Consider the following 24,239-nt stretch of genomic DNA (forward strand, 5'->3'; position numbering starts at 1 on the left):
GTCAACATCACAACCATGGCGGCGCAGCCTGGCACGCCTGGCGCCAGTACGCCGTCCCTCTTTGGCGGCCCTACACTATCAACCCCCAGCGCCAACACCAACACACTCAGCCGTGCCTCCTCCTCTCTCCTGCCGTCTTCCAGCGGCCCCGGCCCTTCCGACAGCTCGCCTGGCTCGGATGGCTCTGCCAACAACACCTACATCATGCCCAACTCGCCCATCAAGAACAGGACCGGCCTCGATGGCTACCGTCCCAAGGTCACGAAAACCCTGGGCCAGCGACCGGCATGTCTCGTCAATGCCTCGGTGACCTACTGCGGAAACAACACCATCTATGCCTTTGGAGGATTTGATCAGTACACCGATGAGGTCTACAATCATGTCCTCAAGCTCGACCTCAACAGCCATCAGTGGAGTCTGATCGACAATTATGGTGACATCCCAGGTGTTCGGATGGGTAAGTCACTCTTTGGACCAGCGGCCTCGGCATGAGACTGACCATTGTCTCACCCAGGACACACCGCCACCATGTACGCTGGCGATAAGCTGCTTGTCTTTGGCGGCGAGAACGAACACCGAACCTACCTGTCCGATCTCATAGTCTTTGATCTCAAGACCGCTCATTGGACAATGCCACAGACGAGCGGACCGAAACCCAAGGGCCGCGCCCGACACGCCGCTGTTCTACACGAAGACAAGCTATTCATTGTCGGAGGTATCACAGGCAACGATAACTACGTGTTAGATGACATCTGCTACCTCGACCTGAAGACTTTCACCTGGTCTAGGTCATGGCGCTTCGTTGGACGCTTCGACCATTCCGTTTACATCTGGAACGACAGGGTGTGGGTGTTTGGTGGCATGGGTGAAGATATGGACAAGACTGGAGACTTGTGGTGGCTAGACCTAAAGGGAAGCCCAGCGTTCGACTCGGCACCCAATGTTGGTATTTACGACCGAAACTCGGGGATCAACCGCGCTGTCGGTTCACCCCGACCCCCTTACAGTTTGACACAAACCCCGGCGGTTGGTACTTCTGGGTATGCCGCCAACTCTCGGACGCAACAAGTCAACCCGCCCTCTTTCCAGATGAAGACGTACGCTCCGCCTGCACCTGGCACCATCTCCTCGCTCAAGTTTGTAGGCGGGCCCAGCATACCACCGCAAGGTTCCGGTATACACTTCCACGTATACTCGTCAGGCACGCTGCTCGATTTTGTTACGCCAGCAGTCACTACCACATCTAAGGAATGTTCCTTGTCAGCTCTGGACCTTCAGACACTCCGATGGCAAAAGCTTGCCGAGGGCAGGGAGATATTCAAAACCGGCTATCGCTGGCACTATTGCACCATGAACGAAGATGGAACGAAGGCGTGGCTCCTCGGCTGTCCGACAGATCCACCCGCCAACGACCTGGGGCCCAATGGATTTGAGGAATACTTAAGCGACATCACGGAGATTGATCTTCGCAAATATGGGTTCCTCGGAAACCACCTCGCATCAGAGCCAGTGACGCAATCTCGGCCGACTCGTGCGATCGACCAGCCATCACGGGGTCTAGGCGCAGATCTCGCATCGCTGTTCGACCAGCCTCCTGAATCGGGTAGCGGCGCAGACTTTGTTATCACGGCCCTGGCTGGAGGTTGGCCCTGGGATGAGGAGAGCGCGCCGCGGAGCGGCGAAGCTACTCCCGACCAAAACTGGCTTGCTCCGGGCACTCATACATCACAACCCATACACGTGCATAAACTCATCCTGCAGGCACGATGGCCTCATTTTGCCCGATTGTACAATTCTCAGATGGCTGAGTTCCACACAAAAAAGATGCACATCCCTGAGCCTTACTCCGTCGTCAGAGCATTTCTCTACTATCTTTACACAGACAGCATCCACGGCACGTCTGTGCAAGGCAGCGAGGCCACGACGGAACTCGCCGACGTCGCTGGCCTTCTCGTCTTGTCCAACATCTATGGCCTCCCGCGTCTGAGGCTCCTCTGTGTGAACCGACTGTTGAAGGAGCTCGATGTCGATCACGCCTGTATCATATGGCACTCGGCCGGACTTGCTAACGAGGAGTGGCTGAGGAAGCGGGCTGCGCAGTTCTGTCTCTTACACTGGGGTCGCATTGTCCGGACTGAAGGATTTCTCCGTTTACCCCGGACAGCCCTTGTCGAATTGTCTCAAGAGATCGACATGGAGGGCCGGGTCGTTGGAGGTGAGGAGCTAGAGTACGTTGGCAGCCTAAACGGTTCCCGATACGGTGACAGCGTCGGCAGGAAGCAGAGTTTCAGCAGCCAGACGACGCAGATGTTGGAAGACGATCCCGATGACGAAGAGATGAGCTGAATCGGCTGGCGGTAGGGGTCGAATGGCACCCACGTCAGTACGACATGACTTGCATGCAGGATACATGGTTATGATTTCACGCTTGGTCGACTGATGACTGGCGGCTTTGCTTGGAAAGAACAGGTGACGACGCTTGAGCGTGGGGGTGGGAGACGTGATCGGTTGCAACAACAACACATGGAGGATACGAATCCCAGCGATGGCCAGGGACACGACATCGATCACTTCCGATACTGGAGTCCGTCGTCCGACAACAACCCTGCCACCTCTGCCCTTGCCCAATGACGGCGTTAATGGATCACCCTTTTTCATTTGTCTCGGTTTCTTACATACGATGGTGCATGGCAAGGCGTTTGGTTCACGTCTCCACTGGCGCACCATTGACTATCTCTAGCCTTCCTCCAATACATTTGATTGCATCGCTTGATGATGCTTTCTCTATCTGATATTTCTCGATCCTCGATGCTCATCATCGGCTATCATGCCAATTAGAGAAGGTTCTTCTCCCCTCCAACCCCATTCTCCCCGCCATCCCTGCCCCAACCCAGTAACGCCGATGATCATCGCATCATGTCCATGGAGGACTCACGTCGATCTCCTGTAAGACCGGCGTGCTGTGGCACCCCCCCTAGACAACCCCCCACCAGTCCCCGGCCACCCTCACCCGGCCGCCCGCCGCGAGTCGGGGCCACCAGGCTACTCCAACACGCGACTCAGGACTAGACATAGCGCAAGAAGCAATTCCTCCCCCTCCCCCAAGTTTCTGATTCCGCTTAGCACAAAAAGCATGTACATGTATGTGTACAGGGTACTTTGCAGGCACGGGCGGAAACAACGTAGCAGTGGCTTGCCTAGCTGCTAAGCACCAGGCTCGTAGTCTCGAAACTCTAGACTAGGGTACCTCATCCGCTTTCCGGGCGTGCCAATAGATGGACTGCCAACCACCCGTAGGCACACAAAGGGCGCCTCTTATTTTTTTGACCCTTCCGTTTCCTCAAGTCCCCGGTTCCCTGCTCCCTCCTTTATCAGCGAACAGTACGTTGGTAGGTTCACCACCATCATCGTATCGCTGTGTTGTGTTCCATCGCCTACTCGCCGAGGAGCACGGCCCCTCCCCATCCTGTCCTCCGACTTGCTGGCCCTACGCGCGAGTCAAGGTTGCGTTCACCGGGCCAGAAGACGGTACAGGTTCGTTTGATCACCCTCCCCCTCCCCTGCCAGCCGGCTGGTTTGTCCCACCTTTCTTGAGCTGTTATTTACCCCGAACGCGAGGATGACCCCGCCTTCACCCCTGTAGGAGGCACGACGGAACACCAAAGATCAAGACCCAATCCTTGAGATGGCCCCAACGACCATCATACAAATGTACCGTTACTCTCTCGCCAGCGAGTCACGCTAAGTCGCTCAGTGTGATTCATGATTCGAGAGCAAGCAGAAGAAACCATCACGGATGAACGGCTTGGAGTACTAGTAATGAAAAACATTTTCTCTATTCTGAGCTTCATACTGCCTGCTCGCTTGGAACTTTTCCGACACCCACGTGTCCCAGCGTCAAAACGCCTGCAATCTAGCAATCGTTTCGCTCAGCTAAGATCAAAATCAAAAAAACCAAAAACCAAAACCCCGCCGAATAAACCAATCTTGCGATTTAACGTGCCTGGCGACGGTGAAGAGATATCGTCATCTTCGTTGCTCGCCGAAACTGACACCCTTGCATGTGTTGTAACCACAACTACTCTGAACGCCCGATGCCTCGTCGTCAGGATCACCTCGTCACTTTCGTGCGTCCAGAAAGCATCATGTGGCTTTTTGAACAGCAACAACGACAGCGCTAGCAACCACCTCCATAGCGCCAGACATAAACGTCAAATAAAACAATTTCGAAACAAAGACATAACAAATCAGCGGTTCGAATAATTGCTCGTCGTCAAGAAACCCATAGCAGTCATGGTCGAACGCTGATCCTTGTTCGTAGACGACGTCGTCTCCATTGGCTGTATTATAGTGTATTGAGGCGTTTACAGCCCTCATCGGTATGTCCCAAATCATCGAATGGCGCCGGCCGATCTATCGGGTATAAAGCAGGCAAAGGGGAATGAAACAGCTGCGGGTGAACCGAGAGGACCCGGCAGCGTAATGGGGGAAAACAATAACCACGAACGCCGCGCAATGCAGAGGCTGGCCTTCCGCTCCGAGAGGTGGTAAATCGAATCGTTCCGAACGTGTAAGTGCTGTCTTGAATTCGGACGTCAAACGATCGGCGGCTGGTACTTCGTCGTGAAACTGAGAGACATTTCCAGCTTCAGTAGTACGTGCCTATGCAGGTGCGTTACATCATCTGCTGATCCTCTCCTATACCGGGAAGATTGCCGAGCTGGTTCTCCATCAGCCCAGGCAGCCCACCTGGCATGTTCAGCCCAGCCGCCAGGAGCTTGAAGTCGGGATTGCATGGCGCAGAATGTCCCTTGTGCTGTTATTTTGGATTAGCGAGGCCTTTGTGGACGGGAATGATCATGCCAACATACATATTTAAGACCATTGAGGTTCTTGTACCTCTTTCCGCAGACGTCGCAGGAAAATGGCTTCTCCTTCTCCATGCCAAGTGTGCCAGGGTAGGGCGCATCCGTCTCAGGGTTGACAATGGAAAATGTTCCGTCCTCGTTGGCGTGGAGCTGCTGTGTTTGATGACCGTGCTGCTTGTGATATCTGTAGTGAGGAACAGTCAGTCAAAGTGTGGGCGCTAGATTGGTCGATATGAACTTACTTCAGTCCGTTTTGGTTTTTATAAGCCTTCTCACAACCGATGACTGGACACTTGAAAGGTTTCTGTTCCTCATTGTGCAACATGGCGCTGAACTTCTGGATCAGGGCCGTGTTGGCAGCGCTGTTGGGCTGACTAGGGTCAAAGCCCAGTGTGACGAGCTGCGCTTGAAGAGCTCTCTGTTGAGTCGTGAGAGCGCCACCTGGACTGAAGAGGTGCTTGCCAGGGTCGTTGATGCAAAACTCAGAGTTGGTAAGATTGTTGTTGTTGGCGTTGCCGAAGCCCATGTCGCCGCCAAAGTTGGCGCCGTTGAGGTCCATATTGCCACCCATAGGCATGCCTGGAAGTTCCTCGTCAACCATGCTGTCCATCTGATTGTTCTGGAAACCCGTGTTTCCGCGCTGCTGCTGGGGGCTTTGGAGAGTAGTGAGGGTAGGGGTATTCACAGAGGACACGGTGGGGTTGTGCTGGAAGCCAAAGCTAGCAGCCGCAGGGGTTGTGGGCTGTGAAGTGCGAAGGCCCTGTGTGATGCCCGAAGAGTTCACATGGAGCTGAGGCCGCTGCTGCTGGCCGAAGAGCTGCCGTGTCTGGTGCATCGTCCTCTGGCTGTCGTCATCCATCTCCATGTGTCCGACTGCATCATCCATCTCCATGTCCTCGACTGCATCCAGTTCATCCATGTGGGTTGACATGGGATGCTGCTGACCCGGCTGTTGTCCCATCTGCACGCCCATGCTGGCCATACCGGCCGAAGAGATGCTGGGACTCGGTCGGGACTGCTGAAGCTTGGAGACATTCTGTTGGCCCAGAGCTGAAACGGAGCCAATAGAGGGCCGTGCCGATGAAGCCCTGGACCCCGCCGGCGGCGATAGCGGTGCGAACTGCGTGGCGAAAGGTCCGTTTCTCGTGGTATTTGGGCTCGGTTGCGTGTGGGCTTCCTCGTAGTGTTGCAAAAGTTCGTGCAGGTTAGACAGGTTGAGTCCGCAGCACGTGAAGTCCTTCATAAAGTTGGCCTCGAATTTTGGAAGGTAAGAGGAGGAGTGCAGTGACGGAGATTGTTGATGGGTGAAGGGCGAGGTGCCGGCCATGAGCATACTGCGCACAGAGTCGTTAGTCAGGCGTTCACGAAACAAGGCGGCGCAAAAGGCGCAACACGGGGGAAGAAGGCGGGGTTCAGCGGGACATACTCATCGCGAATGAAGCTGCCCAGGGACATGCCGCCCCAACTGGCACCAGCCATAAGGCTGCCAGCGAGACTCTCGCGCCTCTGGCGACTGGCATTGTCGCGGCTGGCATTGTTCATGGAAATGGGTTTCGGTCCGGCGCTCACAAAGGAGTCCTGGCGACTGCGCCCCATGGCGGAATCCATCGAGGGTCCAGTGGTCATGTCAGTATCCTGACTGAAGGAAATGGGAGCGAACACGAGCTGGTCTTCAGGAATGCCGAAAGGATTCCTGTCGAAGCTCGACTTGGGTGGGAGAGCGGTGGGAGAATTGTTGGCCGAGGATCGCGTTGGGGTGGCGATGGTAATTGGCTTGGAAGGGGTGAGGCCTGCGGTGTCGCGGGCGTAAGAATCGGTGGGCGTGGCAGGTTGGGGCGAGTTCGGCGTGAGTGAGGCCGAGTGGGAGTATTCTGGAGAGGGTGATGTGAAGACGTTGTCCGACAAGGGCGATGAGGAGTCGGCGGTGCCAGGAGAGTGGGAGCGTCTGGATGCGGAGGGGTGCTGTGCCTTGGTTGCGTGTGACGAGAGTGCGTGCGTGTGGGCGTGAAAGTGATGAGAGTGAGCGGAGGCAGAGGCGGAGGCGGCGGCAGCGGCGGACCGGCTGGACGGGTCTCTTTCTTTAGGGTCCTCGGTACTCGAAGGGGAGGAGGGTGATGGGGCGAACCAGCGAAGAGCGCTCTTCATGTCAGCTGTGGGCTGCAGTGCGCAGGCAGGGCAGGCACAGGTGCAGGGCCAGGGCGATTGATGAGTTAGGACAAGCGGGCGGTGTTAGCGCGAGAAGAGGGTCGCCGGTCTTGGGCAGTACTTTGCGCCAGAAGGTAATAAGGTAATAACAGGGGAAAGGCGGTGGAGTAGCAGGCAAGGGGGGGGGGGGGGCTGCAGGTGCGGTGCAGGGGACTTGGGGGAGTTTCGCTTCTCGACGTTTGCGGGTCGTGACGAGTCGAACCGGCTGAGATCGCAGGCGCAGTCCACCTGGAAAAGTGTGGTATGTTAAGTAGTAGAGGATCCCGAGTAAGCCCAACGCCGGACTTGGACAGGTCGATGAATAGGAGGAGGAGGGAGCCCTTCGGAGTGTTCGCAGTTGCGCGGTTCGCTCGCAATGATGGGCGCGCCGGCGGATTGGCTAGCGGCTGCTGCTACTGAAGTGGCCGAGGCCGAGGCAGTCAGGTAGTTTGTCAGACACCGGAACACGGGAGGTGGGCGGCCAAGTGGGTGATGGCAAACAGAGGACGCCTAACGCCGTCGAGTAAAGACTATTGTCGCCGATGAAGGATGACGAACGATAGATGCTGTGAAGCTCGATGGTATGGTGAATGAACAAGGCTTCGCCCCTCTGACTGCGGTTTAGGAACCAAAAAGTACACTCGTGGATAATAAAGTCGAACGTCAAGGTTGTCACCTTGATGAGAAAGGTATCTAGAGCTGAGCAGGCTGAAATGGTGGGTGCCTGAGTGCTTGCCAAGGTAGATACGGTGAAATAATGAGAATGTGGATGGGTGCTGCTTGATCAGGACAGAAGGGGGGGCACTGTGAGGATGAAGTAGTTGATATTCTAAATGAGACTCGGGATCAAGAGGGAGTGGCAGCAGAAGAAGAAGAAGAGGAATCGAGTCAAGACGAGTCGAGTCGAAGTGCGAGGCCGGGCTGAGGTATACTCCAAGATCGCCTTGTAAAAGGTGTCCGGGTGTGATGGGATGGATGGTCGCTGGAAGTGACAGTGACCAGGGAGTGACCGTCTTGGCTGTTGTTTGGGAGCAATCGACCGTCGTGGTAATACTTGGCCGTTGAGTGGCCATGCCACTGTCTTAAAGGTACCTTTTGGAGTCATGTCACGGACGGCAAGCGCCCCCCACACCCACTTTGCCTGGTCAGCCACATGTACCTGCCGGGTTCCATGCTTTCCCAGTCTTGGGTCATGAGCCGTGAACCAGGAGCCGTCACCGTCTGTCTGTTGCTCTTTCCCTCACCACTTCCACGAGGCAACGGCAGCAGGAGCTACGGAACCTCGCGTTCACTCTCAAAGCAGGAAGGAGGTTGGGGTATGCTCTCCTTCCCAGTTCCCTGTTCGCACCACCGTCGTGGACGTCGCCGATCTGCTCACCTGGTGGCAGGTGCTTCCCTGTTGTTGTCGATGCGCACGGAATGAGACCCTTCTTTTTTTTCTTCCTTCCTTCCTTCCGCCGTAGGTACTCATGGTACTGTACTATTGTATTGTGTATGCGTGTGTGGATGTCTTCTGCTCAGGCTGTCGCTGCTTGCTTCTCACCGCACCCCAAGCACCTCGAAAGCTTTCCTTCCTCTTCCTGTCTTGCCCCCTTCAGGGGTAGTGACGCGCTCACGCCAGTAGTGCTTTCATCCGTGCTTCGCTTCACCAATGCATTGAGGCAGTTGGTCGCATCAGACATCAGCTATCGCCACGAGACTTTGCTTCTTCCTCCCCTACACCCAGCCGCCTTGCTGCTTTGCGCCTCCGCTGCCTGGCCGCCCTGCACCCCTCTGGTCCGGAGGCACAGGAGGGTTTACACAGGCAGCGCCCATTCGAGTGCCTATGACTCTCCTGACGGAACCTTGTCGACCAACCGCAAACCGCAAACGAGACGAGCTGCGCGAGCCTGTGGCGAGTGCCGGGGCTCTTCTTCGTCGAGACGGCGTCTCGATTACACCTCCATCACCACACCTAGTGAGGCTAACCGCCAGGCTAGTCCACTCATCTATCGGCCGGCCTGTGATCAGTAAATGTTGCTGAGAAACCTGAAGACCAAAACGTTCTTCACACTCCTGCTTGCCTGCGATCAGTCCCGTCTCCGGCACCACGCTGGCTGGGCTGGCGGCTGTTATGGAGCCAGCTCTGTGACTGTTACGATCCACAAAATGCCTTGTCTCTGTACAGCGACACACGTTTGCCGACGCGCCAGGTCGGGATGCCTCTGCCAGCTCCAAGGCGGAATGGCCATGTTCACGACGCCTATGATGAGGCAAAGCTCAGAACCACAAGTCGTGCTCGCCCCCAGCTGCTCGTCAAGAAGCCATGAGCAATCCAACCGATTTCTGATGCGTTACACGGAACTCCAGAGCACAATGCCGGACACTGTGGTCGTTTTCGCTCGAGACTTGGCTGTGACCGTCGGGTTCTGTCCCGACGCGTTTGACCTCGTTGTCGTCTGCCCACCTCAGAAATGCGTGGTCTTGAGGTAAGCGGCCCGGAATTGGCTGGTTCGTTTCTCCTGGGCCCCCGTGTTAGACTTGATACATTCAGATCTACCGTTTTTCATGGAGAGGGAAATGCCCCAGTCCTGAGAAAAATGTCTTGGCATGCACCAAATACTCTTGCAATCTTTGTCAATGCGTAGCATAGCCGTTTAGGAGGCCCATGATACCTGCCGTAAGTAGCAACCGGAATTGATCACTCTGCTCCTGATTCGATCAACGGCAACTCTTTGCCAGATCATCTCTCTGGCGATGAATAGATTCTGAGCAAGGCATACTAGCTCCCTCATGCAAGACACGTTCCGTCTAGGATGTAATCTTGCACCCGAAGCACGACGATGCGATTGAAATGCTCTGAGCTTTGGCATTTGACACTTGACTCTCTTAGGTCCACCACACTGCAAAGCATCTTCATGCTCCATGAACGCGCATGGCTTAGCGTCGCCATGGGCCTCACAACGAATGCTGTTGAGCAGGGGCAGGAAGAGGGGGGGGCAGATTCGGCCGACCACTGGTGCAAGCTGATGAGAGAGGCTGCCGCTGTACCGCACTTGACTCATGCGGGACTGTTAGCGTCTTGAGTGCCACACCACCCGTCCATCACAGCCATGTTTGCGGCGACAAGTGCTGCAGCTCGTCTTCGCTGCCAGCAACACCGAGCTTATCCAGGAATTCATGAGTTGCTGGTGACGTCTCGAACCGTTGCCTTGAGGCAGCTGTGAGTCATGGTAACGCAACCCGAGCCCTGGCGTAGCATGGTGGGCTGCCACGACGACCATCGTCGCACATGCAACACCGCCCAAGCCGGAGAATGAGTAGGACGGTCAGGCAACCGAGTAGACAGACGTCCTTTTGTTGATATGTGTCTGGCAGAAAATCGTAGCGCGGCAGAAACATACGCTACCAACAGAGGGGGAGTGGTTTGACAGTGGGTGCAGAGACAGCCTGGAGGCGTGCTGCACGTTGCGTGTCCACCGAGGCGTCTGCGCCGCAACGAATGGCAACACTCAGAATGCTGGGAAACTTCTCGGCGTGGGGTCATCATGGCTGGAGTATCCATGCTCAAGTTCTTGAGCAGAACCCCCCCCCCCCCCCCCCGAACTCCTCATGTTCGCGCCCGAACGAGGCCAGGCCGTATTTCCTCCGGCTTCTTTGCTTCTGCCTGGGCGTTCTCGTGAACTGAACATGCGAGGGGCACATGTAAGTCCCTTTGCGAAAGGCGGTGAGGACGGCGGATGGGCTGGTCCAGGCTGTCCGCTGTGAGATGCAATGCAGTACCCGCATCGCATGCACACAGTGACAGAACGGATCAAGGGTCCCGAAGCCATGCGCAACAAAAACATGTCTACATCTCTACCGCCCAAACCGCCACACACCCACTCGATCTCTCACTGATGGAGCTTCGACCACAATAGGCTGACGGGCTATGCAGCTTCAGAAGTTGGCCTAGGCCATTTCCAGTGGGAGGGCGCGATGGCAGCAAGGCATACATATGCCTCGGGCTCAATGTCTGGACGACGGTTGCCTGCCAAGACCGTGTCCATTAAGCTACGGGTCGGTGGCTTGACAAAGTCCAGTAGAGAGAGTTGCGGATCCCAACCGCTGGGCTGTTGACTCGCGAGCTGTACTTGCAGACGACATGACATCGTACATGCATGGTAATATCGGGTCCCAACCTTGACCTGTATGCACCGAGTCTGCTCCGTTCATGATCTCATCAGAGGCCATCCCCTCTGCATCGGCTTCGTTTGCTGCACAAAATCGGCAGTCAAGGCGCTGGGATCAACAGGCAATGGGTGGGCAGACATTACGACAATCAGTCGTGAGAACCGCGTCGGCGATAGGCAAGAGGCACCAATGAACTTGGGGGGGACATCCTCTGGGGGCCCAGGAGTGTGATCAGCGGCCGGCATATTGCAATACATCACGGTGGAGACCTTGTCGGCGCCGTCACCAAGCGACCAATCCTTTCAGATCGATCTGGCGATGGCTTCCTGATCTCAACCGACTGGAAGCAAGTACGTTGACATCACTCAATCCACTCTTTTGTGGGCGGCTCAGGTGGATTCAGAAGCCCTCATCGCGGATGATCTTTGCGCCCCTTGGCAGGCACATGTGAGACGTTCGTGTCGCCTGGGGCATGTTCACGGCCGGACGATGTCCTGAGCGCTTTCCAGGTGGCTTGCCAGTTCGACCATGGATTGACCGAGATCGATACGGTAGCCATTGGCACCTGGAAATTGCTGGCAAGGTACTTGGGCCTTGGTCGAACGAGTGCTTTCCTTAGCGGGGCTCGCCAGTGGTGATGCAAGATTGGTCCGGATGGCTGGGGGCTGCCAATTCGGCATAGCCTCCCGAGCCCCGGCTGGCCGGGACCTTGCACACCAACTGGTTTCTGGATTCAGATCTCGGAGGGGGCGGTGGGACCCCAGGGAAACAGCCCAAAACGAGAGCACGGCTGGCAGACAAGCCTCCCGTCGGTCGGCGAGCCTGTGACAGAACATTTGGTCACGCCGCCCACCTGAGCGTTTGTACGTAAGGCGACACGGTCGTTCCTGGATCCTCGCGAGGTGGCGCCGCCGATGACGCCGAGGCCGAGCCCGGCCTGACTCGGCTGGCGATGCTTGGTGGAAGCGGCACCGGGAACACCCCAGTTATGGAAATGTGCTCCCGCCGCGCGTGGCATCGTCTCCATCGTCTTCTGGGTCTCGAGGCCTTGTTAGCTTCGGCATTCAATGTCGCCTCAGATGTCAGGCTCGAGCACCGACCATGGATGGAGCCACCTTGGCTGAGGCGGCTCTGCCTAGAAGGGAAGCCCAGCGGCGAACTTCTCGGCAGAAAAAGGACTGCCACATGGACGACGCGACGCTACGGCAAGCACGGAGAATGCCGCCTAAGCGACAGACAAACGAACGGGAACGACAAGGCCACATCAAGCTGCAGGTGGGTGCAATTTGCGTTGCAGACGTGAGCGGACCTGAGGGACCCCTAGGCACACGACGAGAGAGGGGCCACCACAAAAAAAAAGAAATTCCGTCGCCAGGCAGCGCAAAGCCGGCGGAGCATAAGCCCCAGCTGGTTTCGACCATCGGATGGGGGCTCAAAGTGGCAAGTGCCGTAGCGAAGTGAGTCGAACCTCGTCTCGCGTCAAATGGGCGGAGCTGTCGAGCCTCGGTGGTGGCTCTTGTGGCCGTCGTTTTGGGCATGTCAGATGCTGTGGCCGGGCCCTCGGCAATCTAGGAACACGTTTGACGATAGAGAGAACCATGGCAGTGGTTCGGGTGACGGTCTGGCCCTGCCCTGTGACGGGCTGGCTGGCGAGACCAACAGCGGCTGGCTGGCGGGTTGGCGGACTAGGGGAGTTACGCTGGGTGCCGAATGGGGCTTGGTCTCCGGACCAGCAGCGCTGCAGGACCCTGGAATCAGCACAGCAGTGTCAAGTGTCAACGAGTGGCGGACACGAGCCGAGCGAGTGCTTTGTTGAGCTCGGCCGCTACGACTGCGCTACAAATATGCGCCGCGCACAGGGATTGTGGAAGGGTTCCAGAAGAGGAAGGATGATCGCTGGGGCTGCTCAGACAGGACAACATGCGTGTCAACAACAACAATGCCCCTCTTCGGTTCTTTGTGGCTCTGCTCTGCTCGGACCGGCCCCGTCTCTTGGACTCGTTCGCGAAAGGCCAAAGGAAAAAAAGGGGTCCTGTTGTGGTTCTCGTGCTGGACCGTGAGGCACAAAGTGGGCGGGCGGTCAAGGGCGAGGCGGACGAGGCGCATGAAAGACCCTGAATTTCGGAAATGCAACCAAGCGGGACGGATCTTCATGAGGCTCACCGCCCGGAGCGCAGGATCGTCGTCAGGACAGCCGAGCAGTTCCCCCTTGGAGGTAAGATCACCCACGCCGCCCGGTTAAAATCGAGCATATTGTATTGGGCTGATAATGTTCATCACGGAGGAGGCGTCTAGCGTTGAGGACAAGTGTCGCTCGTTCCAGCAATATGAGCTCGGTACTGGGGAAGATGGGGCCCTGCCATTCGGACAAGCTACGCGCGATCTCATGGAGTAGGGCACCATATTGTTGGGCATGATATGCGCGTGCGTGCGTTGGCGTGGGGGGGGGGCCGCCGCCTGGGAGCATCCACGAAACAAGGTGCTTGGGGTACTGGATTCCACCCCGTCGCCCTCGCTGGAGGGGTCACAGGACAGACTTGGCATGTGAGGGGACGACTCGAGGCAGGAGTGAAAAGGAGACGAGATGAGAAGATCATCTGGTGTTTCCGAACCAAGCCAGTTCCCGGACGGAGGGCAAGCTGAGACCTGGTCGACGCAAGTGTCGAGGCCCTGAACCTCATACCCGGGGCCCAGAGACATCTGGCCGCCCCAGCCACCCAATCTGGTGTGCGGGTGCTACATGTACTTCCTCACCGGCAATAGCAAGCATGTCGGCTGTGGTGCTGTCGAAGAGGTCATCCAGTTCGAATTCAATCACGGTGTTGTCAACGATGGGCTGAAGTCGAGCCGCCACCCGCACGTACTTGCTATGACACTATTCGGCCCATGCAGGTACGAAGACGCCATGAACTTGTCCTCTGCCCAGGCTGGAGAAGCGCGCGGATGGGGTCTAGGAAACAGTGTCGGAGATTTTAGGAGAACTGTCAGCAATGCCTGAGTCAGATACCTAGCAACTGGTTTTCCTTGGGTCTCGGTCGCACTTTGCGCGTTGGGGATGGACACGATCTGAAAAGAATCGTGCCATGGCAGAAAATGGCTAGCGAGGGCGGAGATGCATCGATCGTGGCAGGGCTGATGGCTGGTGGTGTGGCTGTCACTTGTGTCGAGTCGAGGCCGGTCTTTTCATGGGGGATGGAGGGATGGAGGGATGGAGGGATGGAGGGATGGAGGGATGGGCACGTGAGCAGGTAGGTCCTGTAGGTGTGGTGCGGCGTTCACGGTTGGGTGAGCTTGGCGGGCTTGGAGTGAGCTGAGGCTGGGGGTTCACACACAGTGGTTGGCGGTGGTCGTGTCGGGATCTGAACGGGTGGGCTTCGCTGTTCGGCGTATCGCCAGCAAACGGCGAAATGCGGGTTGCAAGCGGCGAGCATCAGACGACCTTGGGCGCCTTCTTCGACGGTTTCGGGGTCGCCCGGACTAGTTGCTGCTGATTCAGCCAAATGGGCGACGCGTAGCCAATGGCAGGGGAGGTCGGATGTTTCTCGGGGTCCAAGACGTGAGTTTTGTCGTTACGTCAGTCTCCCGTCGCGCCTGCCCTGATGATGATCGATGACACCACTTTCCGCTGCCGCCTGCCGAGACTGAGCTGTTGCTGAAGCTTCAATCGCCGTACGTGATTTTCGTCCTTTGCTCGCTGGCTTCACACGGTTTCTCCCATCCCTTTCCCCTGTTGCCGTGCGCACAATTCCTGCAGCTTGAATAAAAAGGTCTTGGATCTTTTTGACTCCCTTATCTACACCCAGCACGATCGCATCACATCATCCATTGACGAAGATTCACACTCTTGATCTTATCTCGTACCACTTTTGGGATCCATCCCCATACAACAAAAACATTCTCTAACCCTTCGACATTTTGCCCACCAGTTGAGCCGTCTGCTCTCCAGACACACAGCACCACCACCACCACCACAAACACCACAAACACCCAAACACAATGAAGGTCCTCAGCCAGGAAGAAGAGAGGGCGCACTACAACGTCGTCCTCAAGGGCGGCGCCATAGGCGGCACCCTCGGCCTCGTCGGCGGCCTCGCGGGCACCATGTTCGCCTCGCGACGCTACCCAGCCTTCCGCGCCCTGACGCTCCCCTTCCGCACCTTCCTCGTCACGTCGACGGCGACCTTTGGCGCCATCGTCAACGCCGACCGCGAGTCGATCAAGTTCGCCCACTCCAAGGACCCCATGTACGGCTACCAGGACGCCTCGCAGCGCGCGCGCGAGCTCGCGCACCAGAACGAGAGCGCCCAGGACGCCTTTATGCGCTGGGGCCGCACGAACCGCTACGGCATCGTCTTCGGCTCGTGGATCGCCTCCATGGCCGCCGCCATGGCCATCGTCAACCGCCAAAAGTACCTCACCGGCGCCCAGCGCCTCGTCCAGGCCCGTGTCTACGCCCAGGCCCTCACCGTCGCCGTCCTCGTCGTCACGGCCGTCTTTGAGATGAACGACGCCAAGAAGGGCGAGGGCCGCTGGGAGACGGTCATGGTCCTCGACCCCAACGACCCCGAGCACAAGCACCTCATTGAGAAGAAGGTCCACAAGGAGGAGTACGAGGGCCAGGACCTGTGGAAGGACATGGTCGCTGCCGAGGAGAAGAGGATCAAGGACCGCGAGAGCACAAAGGTCCCGCAGAAGCAGTAAGCGTGCCGTCTTTTGTTGTGTGCTGCTGCCGGTCCCCTTCTTGCAGGAGGTTGCAGGTTGGGGGGGGGGGGGGGGGGGGAGGGGGCAAGTTGCGGAGCGATCGATCGAAATGCAGCGAGTACCTTGTCTGGAGGCGTTGGGCGGGGATCCGGGAGGGGGGTTCAAGACATTGTTGATGCCCATTTTTTTTTTCTTGTTTATAGCGGCGTTTGGAGGCTCTACAGATTACAGAGCGTGTACGAGTTGCGTGGTGATAGAAGCGAACACAAGGTCAAAGTCATAATGGAACTCATCATACCTCCTGCTACTCTTTGCTTTTGGATTTGACGCTGTATCGTGTAACACATTTGAACTTGGAGCCCTCTAACCATGGCGCAACAAAATGGTACATCAAGAAGTCCAGTCCGCCTTCCCATCCAAATCCAACACTGGGCGGGGGGGGAGCCATCCGACACCGAGAACAACGCTGCACTACGTGAAAGCCATGAAAAATAAATAAGAACGCAAAGCCTCTTGTTGCCCACCGGTGGAACGGCCTGAACTACACCTCAATGGTAAAGTGGCTGATCTGCGAGTAATACGCATGCACCGCCAGCTCCAGGATCCAGACATCGCCAAACACCTCGCTGCCGTCGAAGCCTCCAATGGTGAACAGCCGACTATCATAAAGAACGGTGCCGTGGTAGCCGCGGCCGCTCGGCGGCAGGCCGTAGACGCGGCGGCGGTCCCACGACATGGTGACGAGGTTGAGGAGCAGCACGTCGTTGGCGTACTCGTTGCCGTCGTGGCCGCCAATGATGAAGAGGTAGGAGCCGACGAGCGTCGCCGTGTGGGACAGGCGGCGGTAGGTGACGGGTATGTCGACGAGGCGCCACGCCTGCGCGTCGACGTCGTACACCCAGACGTCGTTGAAGCACTCGCCGCCGTCCGAGCCGCCGTAGATGATGAGCTTGCTGCCGACCATGTTGGCCGTGTGGTAGCCGCGGGCCTTGGGGCGGGGCGGGGGCGCCGACGCCGGCTTGTCCTTGTCGGGGCTCGACACGAGGCGCCACGACATCTTGTTCACGTCGCTGACGTCGAGGCGCCAAATGTCGTTGAGGGCGCGGACGCCGTCGCCGCCGCCAAAGATGTAGATGCCGTTCTTGTACAGGCAGGCCGTGTGCGCTCGGCGCTTGGACGGGACGCTGTCGCCGAGGATGCGCGGCCGCGACCAGCGAAAGGTCGTCGTGTCGAGCACATAGACGTCGTTGTAGTAGGCCGGGCCGTCACCGCCGCCAAAGACGATGAGCTTCTTGCCGACGGCCGTCGCCGTCATGGCGCGCAGGGGCACGGGTATGTCGCCCACGACGTGGGGTGCAGACCAGTAGAACGCGTCGGCGTCGAAGATGTAGAGCTCGTTGAAGCAGGCTCGCGAGTCGCAACCGCCAAAGACGAAAATGTTGGACCCTACGAGGGTGGTCGTGTGCGCCCGCAGCGAGGTGTGCGGAGCGCCAGAGACGGGGGCTCGAGACCAGTACATGCCCGAGGCTGGCGCTGGGGGCACGTCGGGCGCCGTTTTGGGGTCCTGCAGAGGGGGGAAGGCCGTGAACTGGCCGCGCTGCGGAGGCGCTCGCGTGTGCGCGTGGACGCTGCTCGAGTGTACGGTGCTCGCGGTACGAGACGGTGTCGGGCCAGGTGTCGGCCTTCCGGCTATTGCCGACGTAGAACGCAGCGCCATCGGGCGGCGGGAGTCTCTGTCGCGACCATCAGCGCTCGTCGGAGCGGATTCAGCCTCGGCGGCATGTTTGCCGGGGGGCATGGACGGTGGCGGTTTCGGCGCGAGAGACGAGGTGCTTGTCGACGACAGAGGTGTTTTGGGCGCCTTGGACGAGCTGTGGAGAGACGCTTGGGAGGCGGATTGGGAGCGCTGTCGAATGGACAACTCGGAAGGCTTTCGTCTGCGGTCCTGGCTCTTGGTAGACAGGTGACCAGGGGTGTGGCTTCGGGGGACAGGAGGACGCTCGGGAACCTCGTCGTCCTCCTCTTCGTCCTCGTCGTCATCGTCTTCTTCGGGTCTACCTTTGTCTTTCCTGTGCGAGCGTGACTCGGTGGTCGTGGAGGGAGCAGTAATCTTCTGGGACCGCACGATTTTGGAACGGGGCGCTGGAGACTTGGGGTTCTTGGTGTCGAAAGACCTGGTGGCCGAATCAGCCATGGCTCTGGCGTGGTATGGTCATTGCCCTCGGGTGGTGGTAGAGCCCCTGCGCGGGGTAGGCCGAGTGGGGGGGGGCAGGGGGAGAGAAGGGGGAGAGAAGCGGGAGAGAAGGGGGAGAGAAGGAAGGAGGAAGGAGGAAGCTTGTCTCGCGAAGGCTGGAGGTGAAGGCTGGAGGTCAAGGCTGAAGGTGAAGGTTGCTGAGGGTTGGGAATCCCTCCCCCCCACTTGCGATCTGGCTGGGCGTTGGGCCGCCCTCACTGCGCCCGCCCGCCCCTGGACTGGCCTCGATGACATGCTGTAGCTAGCAGTGTCTCGTGTCTCGTGTCTCGGCTGGGGTCCTGCCAAGTGCGGGCCCTTGCATTGGCTGTCCGGCCTGGTTCTTCGGTTTTCGTCAATTCATGTACTTCGATTGGACAAAATTCGTGATTGGTCAATATTCGCTCATCGAGACGAGCACGAGACGATGGCCTCGTGAGAACCAAACGTGCATATTGTGTATTGGAGGTAATTCCTAACAAGCGACGCTACTTGAATGCATAGGATGGAGGAACTAAGGCACCCTGACGAGCCTGGCTAGGCCAGTGCCAGATAGGTTCCCAGCAAGAGGCAAACAGCATTGCGGTCTCCGGTGGCATAAGCCATCAAACCTTGTTCCCGAGTATAAATTTCAGTATATAATGCGCCTTTCATCTGGCCTGAGAATTTGAAATGGGCTTCTAACATGGAAGGCTTATTCTGATGACATTTGATATCATGTTGTTGGATCGTGTTCGACTCATTATCACCACCAACAACCTGCTCCTGGACCCGGTACAATATGGCTACACTCTCCAAAGATAGGATGCCAACGGTAGCAGAGGCCTATCCGATGGCTGCCTTATCCCACAGGATTTCGTCTGTACAGGACCATGCCACCAGGGCTCGGAAGAGGCTGCACCGACTACTCCATACATTTGTGCTCCACGTCATGGAAGCCTACGACAATGCCGGTCGCGACGACGGGAAGAGGCGGGCCAAGATACGAAAGTGTCTGTCGTCCGGGCTGCGTTCTGCCGCCCCCATCCTTCGATCCACGTGCATGAGCGATGTGACTCTCGATTGGCCATTGTCAAGACAAAAGCTTATATCGGACGATGTGTACAGGTTCTTTGCAAAGCACAATGTCACCCTGCCCATCTTTGCCTACCGTCCTCGGGCGTCTCTCCTGCACGCGCCAGGTCCCTCTCGGAACCGACTGACGAGCTGGGGCCATAACGCGCGGGGGGGATCGACTGCCACGTTTCCTGCCGCTTCCGAAGACAACCGTATCCGTCAAGGCCAGGGTCGGGACCAGGGCCCGTCGTACTACTACGACGTACACGTCTACGAGCACCACGACGCGCTGACAGCAGCCTGCAAGGCATCGTCGCCGCCGTCCCGGGGGGGACGGAACGCCCTCGTCCTCTGGACGGACGCCTCGCTCACCTACTTTAGGCGGAGCTCCCAGCTCGCCGCCGCCGCCGCCGCCGTCGTCTTCCGACCGTGGCACCCCTCCACGACGTCTCCCGAGTGGACGCAGCACGCCTTCGGCATCGCGGGCCACGACAACAGCGTCCGAGCCTGCGAGCTCGTCGCCATCGAACAGGCGCTCGCCGTCGCCGCCAGGGAGTGGGACGCGCTGCGCTACGACCAGGCCGCGTGCGGCGAGCGGCAGGACGACGCCGACGCGTCGCCTTTCGACGCCGTCAGGATCTTCTCCGACTGCGAGGCCGCGCTGGTCTACCTTGTCTACGGATGCGGCGGCGACGGGTCATCGCTGGCGGCGCGGCTGCGGCAGGGCATCGACGCGCTGGTGGACGCGCTGGGCGCGAGGGGCGTCGAGGTCGAGATGAACTGGACGCCGGCCCACGCGGGCGTGGCGGGGAACACGCAGGCCGACATGGTTGCGCGAGCCACGAGGGTGAGGCTGCCGGGGCCTGCGCGGGCGGCGTCGGGGGACGGTAGGTTGAGGGTATGGGAGGTGGACGTCGAGCTCCGGGACGATGACCTAGCGGCGCAGAGAGCCGTAGAGCGCGGGTTGCGGGGTGTTCGTTCCTTCTTAACGTAACGGCAAGTCATTGCGACGGCGTTGCATGGCTCCGATATACACAGATTTTGAGGCACAAGGCACGTGGACATTGGAGGTTTCATTCATGCGCATGTGCTCCCCCTCCCCGAAAGCTTCTGGGCGGGACCCCTGTTCCTCGGACCGCTATGCAATCAGTCGTCGATACCACCCCATTCGCCCTCCCCGCCAGCCTTCTTCTTCTCCTGCTTCTTCCGCAGCTTGCTGCCCTCGATGGCACCCTTGCGGTTGTTCTCCCTTCGTCGCTCCCAGCCGCTCTGCGACGTGATCATGGCCTCCGCACCGCCCGTGCGCCTCGACTCGACACCCCTCTCCTTGAGCTTCTTCCGGTCGTCCTTGCTGACGTCGGGCAGGGCGTCAAGGAGCCACTTCTGCACGCCGGCGGCGTCGCCCGTCTTGCCGGCCTGCTTCTCGCTCATGGCAATGACGTTGGCGACCGTCTTGACGAAGGGTATGTCCTCCTTGGTGTAGAACGTCACGGCGACGCCGCCCTCGCGGCCGGCGCGGCCGGTTCGGCCGGCGCGGTGCACGTAGGCGGCCGTCGAGCCGGGAATGTCGTAGTTGATGATGCCGTTGACGCCGGCAAAGTCGACACCGCGGGCGAGGACGTCGGTCGTGATGAGGACCCAGACCTCGCCGGCGCGGAAGCGGCGCATGATGCCGGCGCGCGCGGCGTCGGTGAGGCCGCTGTGGAGCGCGGCGATGCGGGCGGGGCCCCCGGCGGCGAGAGGAATGTCGTACTTGAGCTCCTCGGCGAGGGCCGACGCGCGCTCGATGGTCTGCGTGAAGACGATGAAGGGAGGGCGCAGAGGCGGGCCGGACTCGTCGCCCGAGGTGGGGTGGAGGAGCTGGCGGAGTCCGAGAAGCTTGCCCTGCTCGGAGGCGGTGTAGATAAGCTTGTGGGTGATATTGGGCACGGCGGTGTCCTTGAGGCCGACGACGAGGCGGACCAGGGGGCTCGTTGATGCCTTTTCGGCGAGCATTTCCGTGACGAGCGTCTCAATGTTGGAGCCCATGGTGGCGGACCAGAAGGAGATGCGCAGGTCCGGGTTGGTGCAGGCCGACCAGACGCCCGTCGTGGCATCGCGGAAGAGGGGGTCGAGCAGGACGTCTGCCTCGTCGAGGATCAGGGACCGTACCGAAGAAAGGGTCTTGTGCGTCTTGGAGGAGCCTTTGGTGAGGTAGTGCAGGAGAAGTGCGGGCGTTGTCACGAGTATGTCGGCTTTGCTGACGGGCTTGGACGTGTCTTCCCCTCCATCCTCGCTTTCCTCGTCCGAAGCGTCCTTGTCGCTGGCTTCGGCGTCCTTGTCGCTGGCTTCGGCGTCCTTGTCGCTCGCTTCGGCGTCCTTGTCGCTCGCTTCCGAGTCTTCCTTGTCGCTGGCTTCCGCGTCCTTGTCGCTCAATACCGCCTCGTCTGCATCCTCGCCGTCCTGTTCACCCGTCGCCTCGTCATCTTGGCTGTCCCCTGCAGGCCTTTCCACCTCCTCGTGCGGCAGGCGCAGGTCCTTCCTCATGCCGGCAATCTTGATGCCGGTGCCGAGGGCGAGTTTGCGGCCCTCGTTGACGATCTGGAAGACAAGCTCCCTCGTCGGCGCGACAACGATGGCCTGCAGCTCGTGCTCGGGTCCGTCGTCCCGCGCCGCTCGCCTCTGCAGAATGCCGTCGATGGCCGGGATCAAGAAGCTGATGGTCTTGCCGCTTCCCGTCGGCGCCACGGCCAGGAAATGGACCCCCTTCGTGCTGTCCCCGATCTCCTTCCTCTCGGGGACCTTGCCGAACGCCAGCGTCGGGCGCAGCAGAATGGGCAGACTGCCCAGCTGGACCTCGGTCGGGACCTTGTAGGCTTCCTGCTGCAGGTTCTCGGCCAGCTTCGGGGCGATGGCGTAGACGGTCTGGAGGTCGCGGAACGAGGCCAGCGGCTGGGTGTGCAGCTGCAGCGGTTCGTCCTTGACCTCGACGGCGACCTTCTTCTTCTTCTTGTTGCTCTTGCTCTTGGTCACTTTGGGTTCCTTCCTGCGACGGCTCGACAGCAGGGTCAGCTTGAGGCGGTGGGAGCGGAGGATCTGGCGGCACTCGTCGTCGCTGAGGAGCGTGGCGGGCTTGATGGGCGAGGCTTGCACCGCTGCGGGCTTGACGGGTGCGGGTTCGGCGGCGACATCGCTGTCGTCTTCGGCGGGGTCTGGCTTGGAGGCGAAGAAGTCGACGTCGGGCAGGTCGGTGTCGTGGCCGGCCTCGGGCTCTGGTTCGACGTCGTGCTTGGCGCGCTTCCTCTTGCTGCCCCGCGCCGGCGCTGCAGGTACGGGATCGTGGAAGAGCTGGGGGTTCGTGCGGTTGCCGGCGGAGGGGAGGTTGACGGTGGAGGTGGAGGTGGAGGTGCCTGGGGTTTTGGCGCCCTTGGGGGCCTGCTTGATGCCGCGCGAGAGCACTTTGAGGATGTCCATGGTCGATTGGGTTGCTGGACGGTGGTCTCTCGAGGTGTTCTATTCAGTTCAGTTCTGTTCTGTACCTGGAGACGGGGAGATTTTTTTCTTCGAGAAAGGGCAGCCCAGTCCACTGCAGGGCCCCTCTTGCCCCTGTACCGCAGGCCTTGCACTTGCAGGGTGGGGCCTGGTCTGCAGTGGGGGAATCGGTACGTACTGGGGCTCGACCAAAGTACCTAAGTACCTACCTTAGGTACCTACCTACCACCTTAGGTACCTACCTTGGGGAGTAGACAGTAGACAGATCCTCGAGCAGAGATCTGCTACCAACACGTAGGTTGGCCGTGCAAGAATTCGATGTATCCATTGTCTTCCTCAACCGTCTGTCGACTGACCGGGCCCTCAGCTCGTCACCATCACTCATCATCTTCCCGAAGGTTTCGTTTGCCTTGCGTTCTCTTGATCACCACATCTTCCAGCGTGCCTTTGGAAGTACGGCGATGAGGCTCTTCGATGTCACACAGATCATCCACCCTTGGCTTGAAGAGCTCCACGAAGCAGTTGTACATGCATTGACTGTCCCATCTCCCCGATGAATCCCTCGGGGTTGTCTGACGCTGGCAGGCACACACAACTTCGCCACGCATTCAGTGTGTCGTTGTCCCACGTCTGGACATCAGTTCACTCATGGCTTCATTCGAGGCATACTCAGTGGCCGCACAGCCTCGTGGGTGCTGGAAGTAGGCTGCCTTTTTCACCTCGTTGCCCGAGCCGTATTCTGTGTTCATCATCCTTGGGTGCTGCTTCTGTCGATGCTCGCAATTTGTTTCTCGAGAATAACGAGAACAAACCCCCAAGATGGAACGCAAATGGACTACCGGGTCAGTGGGCGATACACGCACCGCCTGTCTGACCATCGGAGACAGCATCACGCTCTCCATGACAGCAGAGGCCTGTTGAAAAACTGCCCCGATCGGGCCGCGCAGCTGCAACCCTTCACCAAGTCTGCCTAGATCGCCCAGGTCATAACCGACGTTGAGCCTGTCGATACTCTAGACGGGATCCACTTACTCGTCTTACAGGTCTATCCCAGAGCCAGAAATGGTGGGAGGAATTTTCGGGTCAAGATCTGACATATTCCGACAGCCTCCATTTTCCTGGCCCTGGCAAATGATAGACACGCCTCAAGCGTTCGTCCCGACAAACTACGTGGAAGCTCGATGACCGGTCATCAACATTTTCGAACAGGCTTGCACGGTTAGAACACATCTCGTGGCGATCCCCTCAGCGTCGTTCACGTGTATGTCTTGTCCGGCGTTCTTTTTTCGTTTCCCTGGGATGAACACGACGAAAAACGCCCCATAAAACCGAGCATCGTGGCAGTCCAAGCTCACGGCGACCAGTACGCAGAGTTGATCCATTTGATCCATTTGATCCTCTTGATGTTGCCCATCGCTTCGTCCGGTTGGCTACTCTTCTCGTGTGGCTCGAAAAGTGATCGGTTCCTTCTCCTGCTTGGCACCTTGATCCACTGGCAGAGAAGGGGTAACTCGAATATATAGAAGACATATATAGAGAGAGATATATATATACAGCTGAACTCAATTGAACTACTT

The 24,239-nt window shown here is 58.6% G+C and overlaps 6 protein-coding genes across 6 annotated transcripts; 3 read left to right on the top strand and 3 right to left on the bottom strand.

The window, feature by feature from the left end:
- Window positions 1–15: 15 nt before the first annotated feature.
- On the top strand, window positions 16–2,346 carry D7B24_002642 (uncharacterized protein; the record flags this gene model as incomplete). Its single annotated transcript, XM_028636844.1, has 2 exons — window positions 16–457; window positions 515–2,346. The coding sequence occupies 2 exons, from the start codon at window positions 16–18 to the stop codon at window positions 2,344–2,346; spliced, it is 2,274 nt and encodes a 757-aa protein (XP_028491067.1).
- Window positions 2,347–4,675: 2,329 nt separating this feature from the next.
- Window positions 4,676–7,013, bottom strand: SFP1 (split finger protein; the record flags this gene model as incomplete). Its single annotated transcript, XM_028636845.1, has 4 exons — window positions 4,676–4,816; window positions 4,872–5,052; window positions 5,111–6,202; window positions 6,295–7,013. The coding sequence occupies 4 exons, from the start codon at window positions 7,011–7,013 to the stop codon at window positions 4,676–4,678; spliced, it is 2,133 nt and encodes a 710-aa protein (XP_028491068.1).
- Window positions 7,014–15,200: 8,187 nt separating this feature from the next.
- D7B24_002644 (uncharacterized protein) lies at window positions 15,201–15,905 on the top strand (the record flags this gene model as incomplete). Its single annotated transcript, XM_028636846.1, has 1 exon — window positions 15,201–15,905. One exon carries the CDS (start codon window positions 15,201–15,203, stop codon window positions 15,903–15,905), a length of 705 nt encoding a protein of 234 aa, XP_028491069.1.
- Window positions 15,906–16,446: 541 nt separating this feature from the next.
- D7B24_002645 (uncharacterized protein) lies at window positions 16,447–18,099 on the bottom strand (the record flags this gene model as incomplete). Its single annotated transcript, XM_028636847.1, has 1 exon — window positions 16,447–18,099. The coding sequence occupies one exon, from the start codon at window positions 18,097–18,099 to the stop codon at window positions 16,447–16,449; it is 1,653 nt and encodes a 550-aa protein (XP_028491070.1).
- Window positions 18,100–19,066: 967 nt separating this feature from the next.
- D7B24_002646 (uncharacterized protein) lies at window positions 19,067–20,185 on the top strand (the record flags this gene model as incomplete). The annotated part of the gene is made up of 1 exon (XM_028636848.1): window positions 19,067–20,185. The coding sequence occupies one exon, from the start codon at window positions 19,067–19,069 to the stop codon at window positions 20,183–20,185; it is 1,119 nt and encodes a 372-aa protein (XP_028491071.1).
- A 152-nt stretch (window positions 20,186–20,337) lies between these two features.
- Window positions 20,338–22,644, bottom strand: ROK1 (RNA-dependent ATPase rok1; the record flags this gene model as incomplete). Its single annotated transcript, XM_028636849.1, has 1 exon — window positions 20,338–22,644. The coding sequence occupies one exon, from the start codon at window positions 22,642–22,644 to the stop codon at window positions 20,338–20,340; it is 2,307 nt and encodes a 768-aa protein (XP_028491072.1).
- Between the last annotated feature and the right edge of the window lie 1,595 nt (window positions 22,645–24,239).

The sequence above is a fragment of the Verticillium nonalfalfae genome (genome assembly GCF_003724135.2).
Source record: "Verticillium nonalfalfae strain VnAa140/NRRL 66861 chromosome Unknown scaffold_167, whole genome shotgun sequence".
Taxonomy (NCBI): domain Eukaryota; kingdom Fungi; phylum Ascomycota; class Sordariomycetes; order Glomerellales; family Plectosphaerellaceae; genus Verticillium; species Verticillium nonalfalfae.